Source organism: Acomys minous (assembly GCF_964271855.1).
Source record: "Acomys minous genome assembly, chromosome: 6".
NCBI classification, from domain to species: domain Eukaryota; kingdom Metazoa; phylum Chordata; class Mammalia; order Rodentia; family Muridae; genus Acomys; species Acomys minous.
Window position 1 is genome coordinate 17,866,971 of NC_140487.1, and position 19,612 is coordinate 17,886,582.

At 46.7% G+C, this 19,612-nt stretch overlaps 1 protein-coding gene across 10 annotated transcripts in view; it reads left to right on the top strand.

Moving 5' to 3' along the window:
- ICA1 (islet cell autoantigen 1) overlaps positions 1-13,835 on the top strand; it is a 138,821-nt gene extending 124,986 nt beyond the window's left edge. For 8 of the 10 annotated variants that reach the window (XM_084785913.1, XM_084785918.1, XM_084785915.1 and 5 more), the window contains exons 13-15: positions 396-665; positions 11,382-11,468; positions 13,564-13,835. In XM_084785913.1, the coding sequence (XP_084642039.1) occupies positions 396-665; positions 11,382-11,468; positions 13,564-13,685 (479 nt within the window). In that variant the 3' untranslated portion in view covers positions 13,686-13,835. The remainder of the gene's footprint in view (positions 1-395; positions 666-11,381; positions 11,469-13,563) is intronic. The other 2 variants (XM_084785922.1, XM_084785914.1) reach the window with 1 other exon arrangement.
- The last annotated feature ends 5,777 nt before the right edge of the window (positions 13,836-19,612 follow it).

The following is a 19,612-nucleotide window of genomic DNA, read 5'->3' on the forward strand; positions in this document are numbered from 1 at the left end:
GGCGGTGTGGATTGAGGGCTTGTGTGGGAAGATTTGGGAAGGCTGACAAACACCAAGCTGAGATTTCCAACAGCTTTCAATCCTGGCTTTGTTTCAGACGTGGGCACGTGCGTCAGATCTGCCTTTATGTTAAGGAAAACCCCAAACCCTAGACTTCTTGTGGAAAAAAAAAAATATTTCAGTGAGATTCTAATAATGCTCAAAAGCTGGCTTTGCTTTGGAAGAAAGAGGACGAGGGAACGTAGAATTCAAATCTTATTAATAAAGGGTGCCATGCGTACCTTTCTGTTCTGGTTACTCTTTCTTAAATCTAGCCACTCCAGCCTCCATGACAGCTGTTCCTGAGGCTCACATGCTCAGAAATCCTGAGTTCTCTGCTCTCTTACCTCCACCAGCTTGCCTGGGTCCCATGGCTGGGACCCCAGAACTTGAAGCTGGGGACAAGGATGACCTCCTTCTGTTGAATGAGATCTTCAGCACGTCCAGCCTGGATGAAGGAGAGTTCAGCAGAGAGTGGGCCGCAGTGTTTGGAGATGACCGGCTGAAGGAGCCAGCCCCCATGGGGGCCCAGGGAGAGCCAGACCCCAAGGCTCAGATAGCTGCTGGGTTCCTTCCTTCACAGCTTTTAGACCAAAACATGAAAGACCTACAGGCCTCTCTCCAAGGTAGGTCCCAGGGTGACCAGAAACTATTTTGTTGTTTTGCTTGTCCATTCCTTCTCCCCCTTCCTTTAATACAAAAGTTTATTTGTTCTTTGTATTTTTTGTTTGTGTATGCACGCTGTATTTTTTACTTTATAACCAGTATCCTTTTTATTGTTGTTGTGGTGGTGGTGGTGGTGGTTGTGGTTGTGGCTGTTGTTGTTTACATCCAGTGACTTTTTAGCTCCAAATCACATCCCAACTTTAAAATGCAGTGTAGGCTCATGCTGAGTTGTTTCGAATAACTTTCTGCCTGTCAGCACCTCCTTAGGGGAGCTAGGGGAGGTTCTGGATCTTTCTCCCTCACTTGGGTTTAAGGTAGTTTTGTGATATGTATGGAAGGATCTTGCCTTCGCCGTAGCCTGTAGCCTGGCCACCCCTGACTGCCTGTGTATCTCATACACCCATGAGATAGGCTGCCTACAGAGCTGTAAACATGCCCTCTCTTTAGGTGCTAAGTGGCATTTCACTGGACCTCCTAACGTTGCCTCCTCTCTATATGGCACTCGCTCTTGCTCTGTCTACACCTTGGCTAGTCCCTACCACCCATATGCGCAAACTCATCATTCCTATTCTGACTAAAGCATACAAAGTCAATCCCCATCTCAGCCTCAGAACAAACGGCTTTCACCCTGACCTGAGTGATCTCCACTCAGCAGGGTTCAGGGTGCAGCAGGGCTCAGCATCCGGCTACATGTTGTTGTCCCCACCAAGAGCAAGCTCCATGGTCAAGTCTTGAGTTTCTAAACTGGGCTTGAGAAGGAAATCGTTTTCTTCTATTGTAAGCTTTTTCCCCCCCCTTCGTCTCATGCTACGTAAACCAAGATAGGAATTCCTACCATTAAGAAAGTTTCTAATTGTTTTGGTTTTTCTATGAACTTAAGCTGTCTCCTTAATAAACAACACGTTCATCTGGCGCTCAAAGTGGAGAACAAATGGCAGAGGAGAGTGATTAAGTAATTATGGGCTATTACTACCTTGAGCCTTTGGAAATGAGATCATTCATACAGGAGCTGGAGGGGCAAGATGAAAAAACAAAAAACAACGAGTCTCTTCTTTGGGAATGACCTCCTCCTTTTTTTTTTGTGAAGCCTGCTTTGCAGCGGCCTCACATCTTAGCAGTCACAAAGCTGGAGACTGCGCAGAAGGAGAGAATGCTACAAGTGTGCTTCTGCTCACTGAGTTTCAGCTCCGGTTTCACTCCCCCGCATCCCCTGCACCCCTGCCTTCACTGGGTGAAGTCCAGGGAGTGAGTCTGTCAGCTCTCTTGACTCTAACCCCAACCACCTTATAGGGGAGGCCCTAAGAGGTGTGGGAGGCTCCCGAGGCCAGATCTTCAGCCCACCTCTGTGAGGTTCCATTGTCCTTCTAACTGGGCTACAGAATGATCCGTTGTAAACCAACCCCCAACTTTGGAGACCTGTGTGCCCTGCTGCTACAGGGAGTTGTGGAGGCTGACAGTTAATGCAAGAGTGAGAAAGCAGGGTCCCTCAGCCTCTTCCTGGACAGACAATGTGTGAAGAGCTCTGGTCAGAGAGAAACCAAGAGCTGTAACAAGGCGGCGACTGTGGGCTTTGCACCTATTTCAGCCTTGCACCGTGCCTGAGAGAAGGCACCAGAGCACTTGTGGGACAACTGGAGGGAGATGTTCCAACAGTAAGAGAGAAATGCAAGGTGTGACCTGGGAAGGGAATGAGGTTGCACAAAGGGAGGCTGCTCATTTTTCGGGCAAACAATTCCGTTTGCCATTTGCCATCCTAATGCTTTAGCAAGGTGCTCCCTCATTAACAAGCATCTTCTAGGTCCCTCTGTGTGGCCAGCACTGGAAATGCATCTGTGGCCACAACAGGCAAAGCTCTCCACCTTCCTGGAATTCGTTTTCTAACGGGAAAGAAACAGGAAATGATAAACATACTGAGAAAAATCAACACAGTAGCTTAGAGTGACCTGTGATCGGCAGGGGAGATGGAACAATTGAGAGCCAGTGTTGAGGGATGGCAGAGTGACTAAACAGGGTCTTGCTAGGAAGGTGAGAGCCAAGCAAGGCTTGCTGGGGATGAGAATTAGCCACATGGGCAGAGGAGGCAACCACCTGTATTGGCCCCATAAGGCAAGGACATGCACAGCACGAACAAAGTCTTCAGGAAGAACAGTTCTTTAAGCCCCCTGAGCAAGAATGAGAGGACCAAAGAAGGGGAGGGGTGCCTCAAGGCCACAAAGTCCAGTCCATGTTGTAAGCTGGTCCATATATGCCAACAGGGTATATGAGGCTTGAGCACACTGGGCAAATCTCTGGCCTCCTTTCAGCAGCCATGTTGGGAACCATCACAGCATCCTTAGCTACCAAACAGCATGATCTGCTTTGTTGTTTAACTGCATCATCTTGGTTGTTGGTCTTCTCTCTTCCTCGGGGCTTCTAGCAAGACTGATGCTAACGAAGATCACTCGGTGACTTCGGAGTTTCCTTTGCATGTAAATGGCTACCAACAGAATGCCCAGAGGATTTGGCATACCAAGGGGAAAATGTCTATGTGGTTAAAAAAAATATCAGCCCACTCCTTGTCCACTACAGCTCTGGACTCTCAGTGGGAGCAGCTTTCATGCTGTCCAGTGCTTCCCTGACTGAGGGAACTTTCCAGATGCATGTGATATGGATATAGAGCCAGGACGGCTGCTTGCGGTGACTGAGCACCTTGTAGGTTTTGGTCAGGATTCCGCTCATCTCCAACTAAGAAAGGATGAATCTTAGCTTAGGATTTCCTTTCTCACTGCACTCATGGGGGGGAATAGAAAATCCATCTAATATGCATGAGTAGTTGTATATTAATAAGAGTTCGGTAATGACTATTAAACCCTGGCCACATTGTATTAAAATGGATTCTTCTGCCCAACCAGATCATGTCAAAACCTATATTCAGCAACAACTGAAATAATTAAGAAACTAAATATGAGAGGTGAGGCTTGTTGGCATACTGACTCTGTGGCACTGTGTGTGTGTGTGTGTGTGTGTGTGTGTGTGTGTGTGTGTGTGTGTGTACGTAGGTTGGTGGGGAGTTGAGTCCAGCTTTATTTTATAGTTTCCCCCTTCTTCTTCCTCTTATGGTAGCAGTGGTGAATCTCTCTGCAGATCTCTGGGCTCTTACTTAATATTTAAGTAAGTGAGGTATTGGTCTAGGCTTCCTATCCCGGCAGCATCTTATCTGTGGTTTGGCTCCCATCTCTGAGAGGTTGAGGTGTAAAATAAAGTAATGCTGTGAATCTACCAGTCATACACTGCAAGGTCACATGAGCCAGTCCTCAAGACAAGCTCGTGCTGGGTGCCAACAACTGTGGTCTTTTCCTGTGCAAACATATCCATTTAGTCTATTGCTTCCCAGCAAAGGGCCACCACACTTTACAGACTGGAAAACAGAAGCAAGCAGTTTGTTGGCCTAAAGTCACACCCTTGGTAAAGGTGGCCAGACTTTGAACCTGGGCTGCCTGACAAAGGAGTCCATGCTTGCCACCAGGACTCCTGGGACCTCTCACTGCAATGTCTGAGAGCGGAGGACCTTCCCACAAGCCCTTAGGGCATCTACTGCCCGGGGAAACAGGGCTTGTAGTGATCAGCCTGCCTGTGGGGTTCCTGATTTTACACAGGAATGAGTTCACTTGGGCAGGCAACGTGGTGATGGTAGTAGAGAGAGACAAAACTGAACGATGGTCCAGAGTAGAATATTTGAAATTGGGTCATCATAGAAGATTTTATAGACAATGCTTGAACATGAAAACACCGTTGCCTGGCTTTCTTAAAGGGCTGAGATACCTTCTGGGTCAAGAGGTCAGAAGGCAGAGGTGGAGGACTCTGGCTACCTCTAGTCATTAGCAATGCCCACACTTTCATTCTTCATCTTCCTCTACTTCCTTCCCTGTTTGTTTCCCCTCTCCCCTCTCTCCTTCCTTTTTCTTCTCTTCTGTGTTTAATCTTCTAGAATCTATTCTGCTTGCCCTCCTTCCGGGCTCTCTTCTCATTTTCTTCTCTGACCCTCCAGGGGGACTACAAAGAAAAGGGAAGAAGACAAGCCTGCCTGCCTGCCTGCCTTCTTTCCTTCCTTCCTAGTCCAAGCTGTAGGAACTCACAACAAAAACTGCAGGTCTGAGCAAGTCATTTTAAACATTTGTTGAATGCGTTGTCCTCAGGGTTTCTGAAGTTGTTGGCCTGATAGGGGTAGCCCAGCTTATTTTCTGTTGCCGTGATAAAAACCACTATGGAAAGCAACCTGGGGATGTCAGGGTTTATTTCCTGTCACACTTCTGCCTTACAGCCCATTATTGAGGAAATTCCTGGCAGGAACTCAAGCAGGAAGCTGGAGGCAGAACCATGGAGGAATGCTACTTACTGGCTTGCTCTCCGTGGCTTACTCAGCCTGCTTTTTTTTTCCCCCCCTTGACTGCTTGTCACGTTATTGGTGAGTTTCTGCATTATTATTTAATTTAGCCTATCATCAAAAGAGACCTTGGATCTGTAACCTATTCCCCTGGCCAGTCAGGGTTTGCCAATTGTATCTGTTTACCCTGCACCAAGTATGCTTTCTTTAGTTAGCTCAGGGGCAGATACCCTAAAAGATTAGTGGAGTAATGACCTCATCAACCCATGTGCTTATCAGCTTGCTTTCTTGTAGGACACCCGACCATCTGCCCTGGTGTGGTACCACCCAGAGTGGGCTGGTCCCTCCCACATCCATCATTAATTAAGAAAACTTATCCATAGGCTTGTCCACAGCTTACTCTCACAGTGGGAATTCCTCAGCTAAGGGTCCCGCTTCCTAGATGACTCTAGCTTGTGTTAAGTTGACCCAAAAAAAAAAAAAACTAACATGTGGCTAGGACTTCCTGTATCAGTGAAGTGATGAGAAACTGTGCCTTCCTGGAGCTTCTACATATGAGTAAGTGAGACAGCCAAGTGTGCTGAGCAAGCAGACATTAAGGAAGGCTTGGAAGCCACATAATTCATCCTTTTAATTTAAATTTTTTTTAATTTGTAAGTAGACTCTGATACGGGAAAGATTGCCAGCCACTCAAATGCCCCAGGAGCTCTCTTAGCATAGGAGTCTGCAACCCAAAGCTAGAATTCCTGTTCCACATTCGCAGAATCAGAGGGCCTCGTGGTCCTGCAGGGCATTCCTCATTTTGCTAAATTCTTAGATGGTGTTACTTTTAGGGTGGGTTTTAGTTTGGGTTATCTCAAATAAACCTCAGGCCGAGCTCACCTCCTCCTCCTCCTGCGTTAGCCTGGTGCCAAGCAACTCACATTTCCAGTTCTCCATGGAAAAATGTCAAGGGAAAGAGATCAGGGTGGATTTATGGTGTGAACACAAGTGAGTGCTCAGCCCGGGCCAGCAGGACTGTTAGCGCCAATGGGATTCAAATGCCCCTGGTGTACCATAGAAGAGTCCTTCACAACTGACCCCTCTACCCACTCTGTAGATGAGGAAATCCAAGAACCTCAAAAGGTCATGTGCCTTGCCCAGTTCTTACACTTCTTACCACTGTAGTGAGGGCTACGTTCTCAGCTTGGTCTACAAGGTTCTTTAGTATCTAGCCCCAGTTTCCTGGCTGCCCACAACTCCCGCACCTTTACTTAGCAGGACTCAATGATGTAACTGTGCCAATGAACCAGTTTCCTTTTTTAGATGGTGGTGTTGGAGATATAGACCAACCTGTCCCGGAATTTACTAGGTGGCCAAGGCTGTCCTGAAACTTTCATCAATCCTCTTGCCTCAGACTCTCAAGGGCTAAGATTACAGACACACAGCACTACACTGTGAATCATATATGTTATCCATCCACTGGCCTCTAGGCATACTGAGCTTTCGTGCAGCCAAATCTTTCCACCAACACGGCCTTGGCACATTGTTCTCCATAGAGCATGTGGTCCCCACCTACACACACACATAGTGCTATACTTGGCTGACTTCTGCTAGGTCTCAGTCTTGATGTTAGTCCATCCACACCCCAGCAATCTGCATTAGCTGCTTCTGCTCCACACTCCCAGTACACGCTGTACTTAAATCACCCTCTTACCTCACCTTATGGCAAAACTGATTTCATTTCTGTCTCTTCCTTGGGTTGTCATAGAAACAGGATCCACAATTGTGTTGCTCACCATATTTTCAGATCATAGCTCAATGCCTAGAATTCAGTGGATGTTTAAAATATACCTGTTTGAAGGATGGATGGACAGGCAGGTGGGTGGATAGGTGGATGGGTAGATGGGTGGATGACAGGCAATAAGAGTGAGAGCAGCTGGCAAATGACATGACACTAGGTTAAAAGGTGATGAGCCTAAGACGTGATAATACTTTAGGGATAGAAAAAAATCTGAAAGCAGCCTCATTTTACTAAGAGCCTGCTCTCTTGCTTTCCTACTACACACAAGATCCCAGTTCATTTGCACTTAAGCCCAGTGAGACAGGAATCTTGCAAACACCTTGCAGGTGTGTGCAATAGACCCAATAGGGTTGTGGCCATAGTTGTTGTGGCTTTCCTACTTTGTTTTTTCATAGCTAACTCCCACCCAGTTGACCCTCGCCCCCCCCCCCCCCCCCCCCCGCGGCTGAGATAGTAACCCTGCCAGGGCCTTTTGCTTTAAGTGGTGGGACACAGTCATAAAAAAGCATTCTCTGGTCTGCATGCTTTGGCTCAGCTTGCTTCTGTTGATGGCCAAGGTTCATTCTGGCTCATGGATATTTACGCATGCAGACGCAAAGCAGGCAGGGCTGCTCTAGCAGATTTTTATATGTGTTTTCTGAAAATGGGTAGCCCATTGGCATAGCAAAGGAAACCAGAGCTCAAAGAGTCTGTTCCTGAGCTCGAGTGCCCTCCTGCCTCCACCCTTCACTAGCCTTCTTTTAAAAGAATTTCTCTTGAGGTGAGAAGACATCTTTCTAGCCACACCTATTTGTTAAAAATGCCTCTGCCAACAGTCACTGACTAGGGAACAGCTGGTGACAGTTACTAGAATATTAGTGATACTGAGTTCTCTCTAAACAGCAGTATTTTCCTGACAGAAGCCAAGACATTCAAAATCTAGTTGTTGTTCCATCCATAATTAACGCTCATAGTGCCCTTCCCCTATATACTTTTCAGAGTGATATGAAGGAGGCTGAGATTGCCACTAAGCATTTACTCAGTAGCTGGGATCACGTCAATGCCATTTTATCCCCTCATGCCCATATTTAAGCTGCTGGATGGATTTTAAGAAGTGAATGTGACTCTATGTACTAGCTGTTGATTGTGCACACCGTGAGGAGGCACCAGGATGTCCATATGCCTGGAGAATTGCCGAGGAACGCTATCCTGTCCCACCATCTCAACTCCTAAAGAGGAGATGGCTTCACGGTCTTCTTCCCTCCTGTGTGGCCCTGCTGTGAGAAAGCCTCCTTTTGTGGGGTCTCAGTGTTGCCCAGACAGAACTGAGCAATACCAAGCAGTCCCTATTTACAGAGGAGTTGTGTTGGATGGCATTTGTAGGCTGGGAGCATTTGCTTAGATTGCACAGTGCCCTGAGTGTGACTTCCCAGCACCCTCAAAAGAAAACAAGGACATTTTTTTCCTTTATAAAGAAATCTTGCATCATTATCCCTTTAAATGGGTCCTGAAGAAATGGTTTAGCCACTAAGAGTAAGTGGTATTGCTCTTACAGAGGACCTAAGTTTGTTTCCCAGTGCCCAGGTTAAGTAGCTCAAAACTACCTGTAACTCCAGTTCCAACAGGGTGTGATGCCTCTGGCCTCAGTGGCATCTACACTCACTTGCATATACCCACACACTTCACACAGTCATACACTTAATTAAAACAAGTCTTTTGTAGCTGGCCATAGCGGCACACACCTTTAACCCGAGAACTCGGGAAGCAGAGGCCGGCAGTTCTCTGTGAGTTCAAGGCCAGCCTGGTCTACAAATGGAGTCCAGGACATCTGGGGCTCTGTTACACAGAGACTCTGTCTTGAGGGGGAAAAAAATCTTTAAGAAAAGAGACAATGCAGTTTCTGTTTCTGGTACTGTAAAAATGTGACTTGATAATACAGATTCGTTTGTAAGTTTTCAAGTGGCTTGCTACGTGCAAGGAGGCAAGCGCCACTGTAGAGTGCTTAGTTCTGCCTTGAGGATTGTAACCCACTGTGTATTCTGAAAAACACAGTGAGTTGAGTACAGGCCGGTACTCCAGTGTTCTTGATAGCTGTGCTTAGAGATGGGTGCCATGCATGGTTTTAAAGCAGAAGCATTTTCTTGTGGAACTTCTGTTATCAAAGAGCACACGGAGGTGAGGGAAGCATCCAGCCCTAGGAGACTCGCTCCTCAAACAGTTTTCCCCTGAGTCGGTTCAGGTGGTCTCTGAAAGTAATGCTTCCATGTCAGAGAGCACAGTGAGACACCCAAGAGCCTAAAGCTGCACAATTTCTCATGGCTGCCCAGGAAGATACCGTCCTGAAGTAGGCCCCTCTGCTTCTGAATGGGCTTTTCTCCTCATTCTGGCCCCATCCACCTCCTAACAAACCTGCTCAGCCAGCCAGCCAATGGGCCATCTGAGACACTGTTCCCTAAACTCACACTGGCCCCAAAGAGCCCATTTCAGTCAGGCAGCATCTCTTACAGATGATGTGGGCCCTGCATCTCTGATGTACATCAATCAGGAGACAGGCTTCAGGGTTGGAGGGAAAGAGGCACTGGTGCTGGTGAGCAGGTGTTAGGGACAAGGAAGGACTACAAAAAAAAAAAAATAGGGTGACTGTTAGCAAGTTAGCTTTTAACTTCTCTTGGCTTTTCCTCTAACGGGCATTATTGGGCACATTTGCACCATGACTTTCACTTTCCACGTTTACTGCTTTTATGTGACTTGGGTCCAGAAGGAAAATGGTTTAGGACCAATTTTCTAGGAACTCGGGAGGTTTTGTTATTCCTGGATCACACCAAATACTGGTCATTTAAAATTGTTTTATGGAAGTATAATTTACATGCCATAAAACTCACTCTCTGTAAGAGAGCAGGTCAAGGATTTCTTGTAAATAACTACAGTGAAGTTTGAATTCCAGCATCCCAGAAGGCCCCCTTGACATCTGAAGCTTCTGCTTGCTTATGAATCATGCTGACTATATGTTTAAGTACCATTTCAACAAATAGCAGTGCAATTGAAAATCCTTTCTGTTTTCCATTGTTTTATACCAAGGAAATAGTTCACGGGCCATCTGTTTCATTACTTGTTAGTCTTCATCATTAAGTCTGTGTATTGACTGTCTAAAACGAAGTACATCTTGCCAGTAAGAATTAGAGACCATATGGGCTGCCAAGTACCATGTCACCATCTCAGGATAATGCACCAAGAGGGCACTTCTTGCCATTTACTTACAGAGGAGTTTTAGTAGTTTGTCTTAACTCAAGAGTCATTTGTCTGAACCCCTACTGTGTGCCAGTCAGTTTCCTAGATAATGCAAAATTGAAATAATCCACAACTCATGTCTTCAAGAGTTCATGGCTCCTAAATGTAGCAAAAATACAAACTAATAAAAAAATAGTATAATTGTGTAATTGAGTCCATCGGAATGTGTGGACATTAAACTAGCAGGCTAAGCAAATGGCATTCAATCATGTAATTTTTGTAGTATATACAGTGTGACTTTCTTCCTTAAAGAAACTGTATTCCCTGACTCCTCTGAACTCTGCAATCCAAACATGGTCTCTCTTGGCGGCTTTTCTGGAGTCTAAATTATTCTTTATAAAGAAATACAAAATACTGTAAGCAAGGAAATCTCAGTAAAAGTTTTAGGCACAGTGATGCCCATAGGGATGCTCTGATTGATGGTCAACATTTTAACATGAGACTTAGCAATGCGCTTAATCAGCAAATAGCTAGCTATTCAGGGTTCTGAAGAAAAACGTCCATACCTCTTTCAGAAAACAGTAGAGCAGAGGTTCAAAGACAGATATAGTAAATTTCTAAATTAAGGATGAGACATGCCAAAATATCCAGGACAAACAATCAATGCTGAAGGGAATGGAGCTTGCTTCCCTGAAATAGGAGTGCTGAAGGCCTCTGGTCGTTCTCTACAGCAGGGTACAAGGCTATGACAGAATGCTGGGTTACACAAGCCAAGTGACACTGTAAGATATGGCATAAATTCAATGCTAACACAGCTTCCCCCTCCCATCTTGTAGGTTGGACTGCTACTTAACTATTAATTCAACTTTCCAATAAACAGGAAATAGATGCACAAGACCCTCTTAGTAGATATGTGTGACTGCTGGTTCTATCGCTGTGTGACTGGTATTCAGTTTTAGGCTTCCTCGTTTGTGACATGAAACCATAGCTCTTGGTTTCCTGATGGCTTTTGGTGTGGTCACGAAGTCACCATACTCTGCAACAAAATGGGTATAAAACATAAAAGGAAAAAAAAACATAAAAGGCAAAACAGTGCTATGATGCTAGCAACTTTTTGGTTGCTTTCAAAAATCCCTTGTCTTCCTTAGTTTCCTATGTATTTCAACCGGATATGACCAGATGCTTCTCCTGTTCTCTAAAGGTCTTGTCCCACCATCCTCTGCTGGATGCCACCGTAGGTGGGAACCATATATGTCCCCAGCAGCTGGTGGAGTGGGGTGACTGTTCCTGTTAGATCTAATGTCCTTTGGTTTTGAATATTAGGCTGGTCAGAGAGCAATGGCAGTCTTCCTACTCCATGGCCAGCACCAAAGATGAGCAGTTCAAATGACAACCGCTCTGCACGGAAAGGTAATGCAGCCTTACCCCTCTGCCATGGCAGCTGCCTTCCTTTCTAGCCACCTATCCCCTTCCTCGGTTTCTTTACTACTTTGCGCTTGTGCGTCTAGAGCTCATGGCAGGCCTGTGCTGTAAGGAATTATGCATGATCCTAGAAATTACATTCTGGCTTTTTTTTTCTTGGCTTACTATCCTAATTCATAATTGCACTGACCCGATTCACCTGAGAGTTCATCCAATATTTATATCACCGTGTGATCCTTGAGATAATAAGCTGCAAATATCAAAGTAGAAAGACCACTGCCTTTAAAAAAAATACCAAAAATCCTGTTTTTAAAACGTAAGGCATGGAGTTAGAGTGCCTCTGGAAAGGCGGAGCTTCCTAACTGTCAAAATAGGTCCTTTCAAGCTCTTAAGATCTGTTCTGTCTCGGGACAGGCCCCTGTAGTGAACATCTGCTGGACAGGAGATCTCACGTGTATTCACAGCTTTATCTCTGTTATTTTGGTCATCACCCCTCGCCCCCCCCCCACTTTGGCCACGGGGCGTTAGAGGAAACGTCTGTCCCATTATCATCAGAAAGTATTCCTATGATGTTCTTTTAAGTGCTGTGCAAATAATTTGCACCTGGTTGTACTCCTGGTGGAGACCTAGGGGATCTGAGGATTGGGTCGCCTCAAAGTGCAGTCAGCTGGCTTAGCTCCTAACTGCAAGGCTGTGATCATTTCCTGAGGACCTCTGTAACAGGGTTGGAGGAAGGGGAAGTGAGGATGTAGCATATTTTTTTTTTACTGGGGATATCTTTAAGATAACTTTATATTCTCTGTCAAGAGTTAAGATAAACTAATCCATCTATATCCATCTTGCCCCACACCGTGTCGTGTCTTCATGTGATTTCTAACATGATAACTTGAGATTCTCTCCTGTCTCTGTCAAATCAAAATAAGCCATGTAGAATTCAGTTAAGGTTACCTGTAGTGATAACCTATTTTATTACTATTCAGAGAACTGTTCAGACTACTTAGTCTTGCCATTACCAGCTGTTCCTAGGGGTCACTAGTTGTATCTCCTCTATTAGGGCATAATCCATACATTGATTCTGTCACTACAAAGTAATTCGCCCATTGGGTATTATGCTGAGAAATGCACCTAAAAATAAGGTGCTTCGTTCACTATCTTAACAGTTCACTGTCATTTTGATGAAGGATCAAAGGCGGTTTATGTGGCTTTAATCCTATCCTATCGCTTCATTCTAGCCAGTTTTGAGACTTTTCAGCCAGATGGCAAGCACATTCCTAGCTGCTCCCTGCTAGAAGGGCACCCTGTTAGGGAGACGTCTATTCCTGCTTCTGACACCTCCACCTGCTGGAAAGGGAGAAAAGCGTGGAGGACTGAGCCCCCGAGGTGGATACTCATGTGGAATGATTTATACGAAAGAGTTCAGCTTGTTGATAAATCACTGGCATGAGGCACTCTTTTGAAAATTTTCTCCTCATCTGGAAGACACTTTGGCTCTCTTAATCCTGGTTTCTGGGAAGTTAGGGTGGGTGTCTTGGTGAAAGAGCGGTTGGATGAAGGGCTCCCAGTGATGCTGAAAGGAGGAATTTCAAGTCCTCAAAGGGAAATGAAGGCACATCAAGGGCTTTGCCTTAGACCATAATGGCAGAGATGGGGCATGAGTCTGACCTCCTCTGGGATGGATGAAGGATGGAAAGAGAAACACCAGGTTTCTCCTGGCCCGGGGAACTTCAAGGGATCCCTCTAGCAGACACTGGAAAGCACCTTGGTTCCTCAGCCATTCAGTCTGATTTCTGAAATCGCTCTTCTGCTTCCTGGTTGAGGCAGAGAGACAGGGCTGTGGGGTTTGGAGCAGTTCTGTGAGCTGGAGCCTTTCCCTGGAGGTGCAGATGGTGCCTAGCTAACTAAGCCTCAGGCCACAGCTTATGAGTGTTAGCCAGCCTTCCCAGGGATGTGAAATTCCCTAACAGAGACCAAGCCTCATGGGATTCGACCCTTCTAACGTGTTGCTGGATCTGGCAGAGCCCAGCATGGCAGAGATGGTCATTCGGAAAAATGGGTTGGTTCATGTTTCTTTTTCTTTCCCCAGAGCCTGCGAAGGCTGCCTCTGACCTGACTGCCTGGTTCAGCCTCTTTGCCGATCTGGACCCCTTATCAAATCCTGACGCTATTGGGAAAACCGATAAAGAACACGAGTTGCTCAATGCATGAGTCTGCAACCTTCAACAGGGAGCCCCCAGGGCCACTCTGCAGCCCCTCACCCAGGGCTCGCAGAAGTCTAATGTGCTGAGTACGCTGTTTTACTATTTACGTGCCATTTTAATAAAATAAAAGGGTCACGGCCCCGTTTCTATCGCTATAGTTATTTGCTCTTACGTGCTTGGTATGTTCTCCGTGTGCATCGTGCAGTAGAGGAGGAACATATGGGCGTGTTTAGCAGGCCATTGCTCCCTCCTGCTGGCACCTTCCCTCAGGACCATGGCTGGGTCAGAGCACCACAGTGAAATCCAAGTCTAAATGACATACCTGGGTGTAGGCTTATGTAACATGTCCTCCGGGGACACCCGTAGACCAACAAAGTTGTGAGCTTCCTTGTGTCCCTGTCCCCCCCCCCCACACACACCCCACTGACCCCAGAAGAAGCTTCTGGAAGAATCTTCCATCCTGCCATACCACCTTCCACTGAGGTCTGGGTAAAGATCCAGAAAACCAAAGACACTGTCCTCTGCCACACTTGACTATAGCCACATGCCACAGTGGCAGAGGAGTGGGCCTTCTTTTTGCTGCATGGATCCAGCCATATTTGCACATCCTAATATCTCCTTTTGTCCTCTTCCTAGCTGAGTTCAAAAGCATGTATTCCAGGAGCCTCACGTAGCATTTTTTTTAAAAACAGAAAATTTTAAACATTAAGCAGAAAATAACATTCAACTCATAGAATCTGTGTGGACACCCAGTTGTGCTAAGAAAGGCATTCTGGGAGTTCGGATAGAGGAGACAGGTGGGGTCCACAGGTGGTTCTGAAGCCGCTGGCTAGAAGGCAGCCAGGGAGGTACATGGGCTGCACGGGCCTTTTGTAGCATCAGGAACCAATGGTAATGACAGATTCACATGTGGGCAGGTGAGCAGCTCAGGCACTCTTGTCAGGATCACAGACCCCAGAGTTGGCACCTCCCCTCCCATGTCACAGGTAGCCTGCTAAGTTAGGGCTCGGCACTGTCCCTGATGTTCACGTAGGTCATGGCAGTGCATGTAAGGTCCCAGCCGAGGGTGGAATAGGTGATCCAGGAGCAGGCTCTCTGTGCCAGGCCAGGCCAGTGGCTTCTTCTGGGCTCCTGTAGCCCATCTCAGAGAAGGCCTCCTGGTGTACCTTCAGAAAAACAGGACCACCTCATGGTAGGGCCTGAGCACAGCCCTAAAACACTCCGGAGGCTGGACACATAGACTATTGCAGATGCCTTCTAGGTATAGGAAGATAATGGCGTGGGAGGCAGGTGGGAGCCTAGCTCAGGTAGCTTTCCCTGGCTCTGCTGCCCTGTGCTGCCCAGGGCTGTACCATTAGAGAATCTTCTCTAGCAGATTTCTCAGCTCTTGAGAAATCTGAGGTACCTTGAGGTTGTCACAATATAGACTCTGAACCCAACCTCACATTCCTCGAAGCACGGGTGTGCTTGCCACCCCCCTAATGCACCATCCCAGGCCTGTTTGCTATGAGAGACACCGTGACAACCCTACTCAGTCCTCAAAAGCTTCCTCAGAGCCCCACCACCACCACTACAATGCCTCTAGGTGCATCTTCAATTCTCCAAGGATGAGGCCCTACTATCTCCTTAAAAGTTTGTCTCCCAGCACTCGGGAGGTAGAGGCACGAGGATTGCCGTGAGTTCGAGGCCAGCCTAGTCTACAGAGTGAGTCTAGAACAGCCAAGGCTACACAGAGAAACCCTGTCTCAAAAAACAAACAAACAACCCTCCCAAAAGAGTTTGTCTCTTGCCCTAGCTCTGCCTCCAGCCGTACAAGGATGGTGCCCTACCTCTGACTCTCTCCTCCAGCTGCGCCAGGATGGTGCCCTACCTCTGACTCTCTCCTCCAGCTGCTCCAGGATGGTGCCCTACCTCTGCCTCTCTCCTCCTGCCATGCCACGATGGTGCCCTACCTCTGACTCTCTCCTCCAGCTGTGCCAGGATGGTGCCCTACCTAATCCTGGTCAGGTAGGTGCTTTAGGCACATGCCTTTACCATTACCATTAGATGCTGCCATGCTAGAGAACAAGACCTTATTTTCACAGTCTGCCTCTGAGCAACCTGCATCCTAGAGTCACCTTGACATCAATGGATTAACGATTGCCAGATCAGATTGCCCTGCAAGGAAAGAGGACTAAGAGGCCGAGCTCATCCCGGGTCACATTTGTCTGTAGCCATGAAAACCTCAGAGGTCACAGTGAGACTTTGAGTCTGCAGAGCCTGTCTGATCCATCTAGGCGGTGAGGAGGCGGTTGGAAGGTGAGGAGGGCAGCGGAGTTCTCCTGTTTTGAATAGGTTAAACAGTAGGAGGCTGCATTTTGAAACTTACCAGTGAGTGGAGGAAAGAGGTTCACAGTTGGATCAGCATTGCTATAGGAAAAGGAAAGGGTTGCTGACGCGAGGCGTTTTCACCCTGAATTTTCTTTATATTTCTTATGAAAAGGAAAAAAAGAAAAAGAAAAAAGGAAAGGACTCAGTCTCCTTTCCCATGCATCCGCAGTCCGCTTGGGCAGTCGCTTGATCCCTTTTGAGAGGCGCATTTTTGATCCTGCTCACACTAAGCCCTTTGGCCACCTCTCCTGTGGAAGGGGAAGCAGCTGTTGCTTAGTTCCCTTGTAAGTGCCCCATGCACCTGTCTGGCCAAGGGGCTTCCTCTGGGACCCACCTCAGGGCCTCCCCAAGTGCCCACACCAGTCCTGTCTCTGACATGAAGGTCACAAAAAGTCTTTACCGCTTTGCCAACAGTCTCACTTCCTCTCCATGTCACCTCCAGCAGCCAGCGTGAGCCACAGCTGCACTGGAGCGTGAGACAAAGATGGCAAGCCCTTTTTCTTCAGGCTTCCTTGGTGTTCCTGCTGTTCCCAATGGTTTCAGCAAGACCCTGTACCCTCTACCTTTTCCTCAGCTAACAGATTAAGAATACACACACTGAAAGGGGGAGCCAGGAATGATTCTGTTTGTGCCCACCTTCTTTCCCCACCTGGCACTGGCTCTTGATTCGATTGACAGATTCATTCCCGTCAAAATGTAATTTTTAAAATGTCATGTTCGGGCAGGGCATGGTGGCACACACCTTTAATCCCAGCACTCGGGAGGCAGAGGCAGGCAGATCGTTGTGAGTTCGAGGCCAGCCTGGTCTACAATGTGAGTATAGGACAGCAAAGGCTACACAGAGAAACCCTGTCTCAAAAACCAAAACCAAAACCAAAACAAAACAAATAATAAAAGTCAAAACATCAAGTTGATTTTGAGTTCTGGATGAGTGAAAAAATTGTACATCAGTCTCAGGATTAGAAATCACTGATTTAGAAAGAGTCAGCATGTTTTTGTTGCTGTTGTGTTGTTGTTGTTGTTATTGTTGTTGTTGTTGTTGTTGTTATAAGTGTTTGCCCGAGAAAAATGTGCTCTGCTTGAAGCCAGCACCCTTGGGTACAAAGGAGAGGCAAATCCTTTGTGCTTTAGCCAGTTTTTATAATTGATGTAGGCCAGGACCAAGGGCCCTGAAGGCACTTTCTGAGGCCGCCCACCTACCAGATGACACTCACCAGCCCCCTCTTGTCTTTTGACTCATTCTGCAACTCCTGGAGTCAGCATGGACTTCCGCTTTAGGAGATGGTGTGCCAACACCCTACCCCAGAGCCAGTCTCTGGCAAGGGCCCATGGCTAAATCTATCTGATTTTGCCAATCTGTCCGAGCTGCACCTGGCTTTGTGATTGACTAGTGTCCCCCACAAAGGCCACGGCGACTCCTCCGCTTCCTGCTTTGACTGGAGGCGGCTTCCAAGGCGCTCTGATTGGCCCTCTCGGTGCAGTGATGTAGGCAGGTCTCTTCAGCTTTGTTGGAACATAGAAGCCAAGTTGGAGGCAGCGCCAAATGACTGACCATGGCTGCCAAGAGTTCTGCTCCTAATAAGTAAGCAATGTTTATGGTGGGTGTGGAGCAACCAATGCTGCCTCACACCTTGCCTTTCATGGCAAGTTAACCTTCTTATCAAAGGAAGCTGGTATTCTAGACCCTTCAGGGAGTGGTGTGTGTGCTAAGCACAACAGCATTCGGAGACTAATCATTACCCAAACCCATCCCAACTCAAATTGACTTAAACATCCAACCTGTTAAGCTAGCATTTGGGAGGTAGAGGCAGGAGGACCGTGAAGTGAGTCTTGGCTATGTAGTCACTGTGAGATCAGCCTGGACTAAATGAGGGCCTGCCTCAATAAATAGTTAATAAATTAACATTTTTAAAACGCCAATAGGCTCATTGCTGAGGTGACTGTGAGGTCTATAAATTTCAGACACCGTTTCATCTAAAGACACATGTTGGCAACCTTGCCCCACCACCTTCTCAGGTTCCTTTATTTTTTCAATCCATCCAACATTTCTTAGCAGGAGACAAGGTGCCCACAAGTGTCCGTAGTTGAAACTGTGGAGTGTACTCTGCGTGGGTCCTGTGTCCACTGTTCATTCCCTAGGATCAAAGGGTGGAAAATAGGCTGTGTGATTAGCGTCCTTGGTAAATTTGGATGCTGTTATTAGAAGAAGACAGAATGGAGTCTGAGAAGAATGACTGCAAGGGGACATTTGTCTTCCCAGAGGACAGTGAATGGCAGCAGGGCACACTTAGAGAGGCTGGAAGCCCTCGGTGGCTTATTGAGGCTCCTTGCCTTCTCATATCTATAAGGCATCCTGGAAGGAGCACAGAGCCCACCGCATCTGACACACTTCTATCCAGATGAGGAAACTAGGGACCAAAGAGCCATCAATAAGCACTCAAAGTCAGTCGCATCCCAGGGCTGGAACCCGTGGGGTCTGACCCCAAGCCAGGGCTTCTTTTACATCTAACTGTTTACTAGAGATAGCAAGCAATAGGAAAGACTGCAGAGACAGGCAAAGTTCCTGTAAGAACTGATACTCCCCCGCCCCCTTACACACATTTCTTAGTTTTCTTTTCAGAAGCCAGTTATTAAACAGACCCATTAATGATAGATTTATGAACGTAGTTTAAGGCAGTAAACAAGAATTTATCTCTGAAACCAGACAAATCTTCAATGAAGTCACACCCGATCAGCTGCAGGTCACAGCCCTCTCTGGGCATTAGGGCTTTTTTCCCCCACTCACAAACAGGAAATTAACACTCGCTGTCCAGTGGAGTCACTACACAGGGTGAGGGATTCAGCTCTAAGATTCTTCTGTGAAGACCTCAGCATCATAACTATGGAAACAGACGTCCCTGAGGCTCCCTCAGTTTGTAAAATGCTATTTATTAAGGTAGGGAAAAGAGACTGTTCATTCTCAATGACCTTCCTGTAGACTCACCAAGCTCCATTTTCCTTCTTCGGTGTTCATCATTCCTAAGTACCAAAGGAGTAGAAGGAGGATGAGTCTAGAAAGTTTAATGAAGAAGATGCAGCTCCATCAGTAGAGCTTGCTCAGCATGCACAAAGCCTCGAGTGTGATCTTTAGAACTGAAGTATCACACAAAGTGGGCATGGTGTCATGCTGATAGCCACAAGTCAGGAGGTGGAGACCGAGAACCAGAAGTTCTAGCTCATCCTCAGCTATGTGAAAAGTTCAAGGTCAGCTGGCCACAAGAGTCTCTGTCTTCCCCCTCCATGTACATACGTACATACATACATACATCATACATACATACATACATACATACATACATACATACATACATACAATTTTAAGAAAGTCTAATACGTGTCTGCTGACTTTCTCATTAACTGGACAAGAATCTCTGAGGAGGCTAAGAGAAAGGAAGGGGTTCTTTGCTGGACCTAAGGGGTGCACTACAATACTTGCCAATTTTAAATGCTGGTTTTTTTTATTTTGTTTTTGTTTTTCACAATGAATCACTCAGTAACCAGAACACCAATTAAAATAACTAGGAT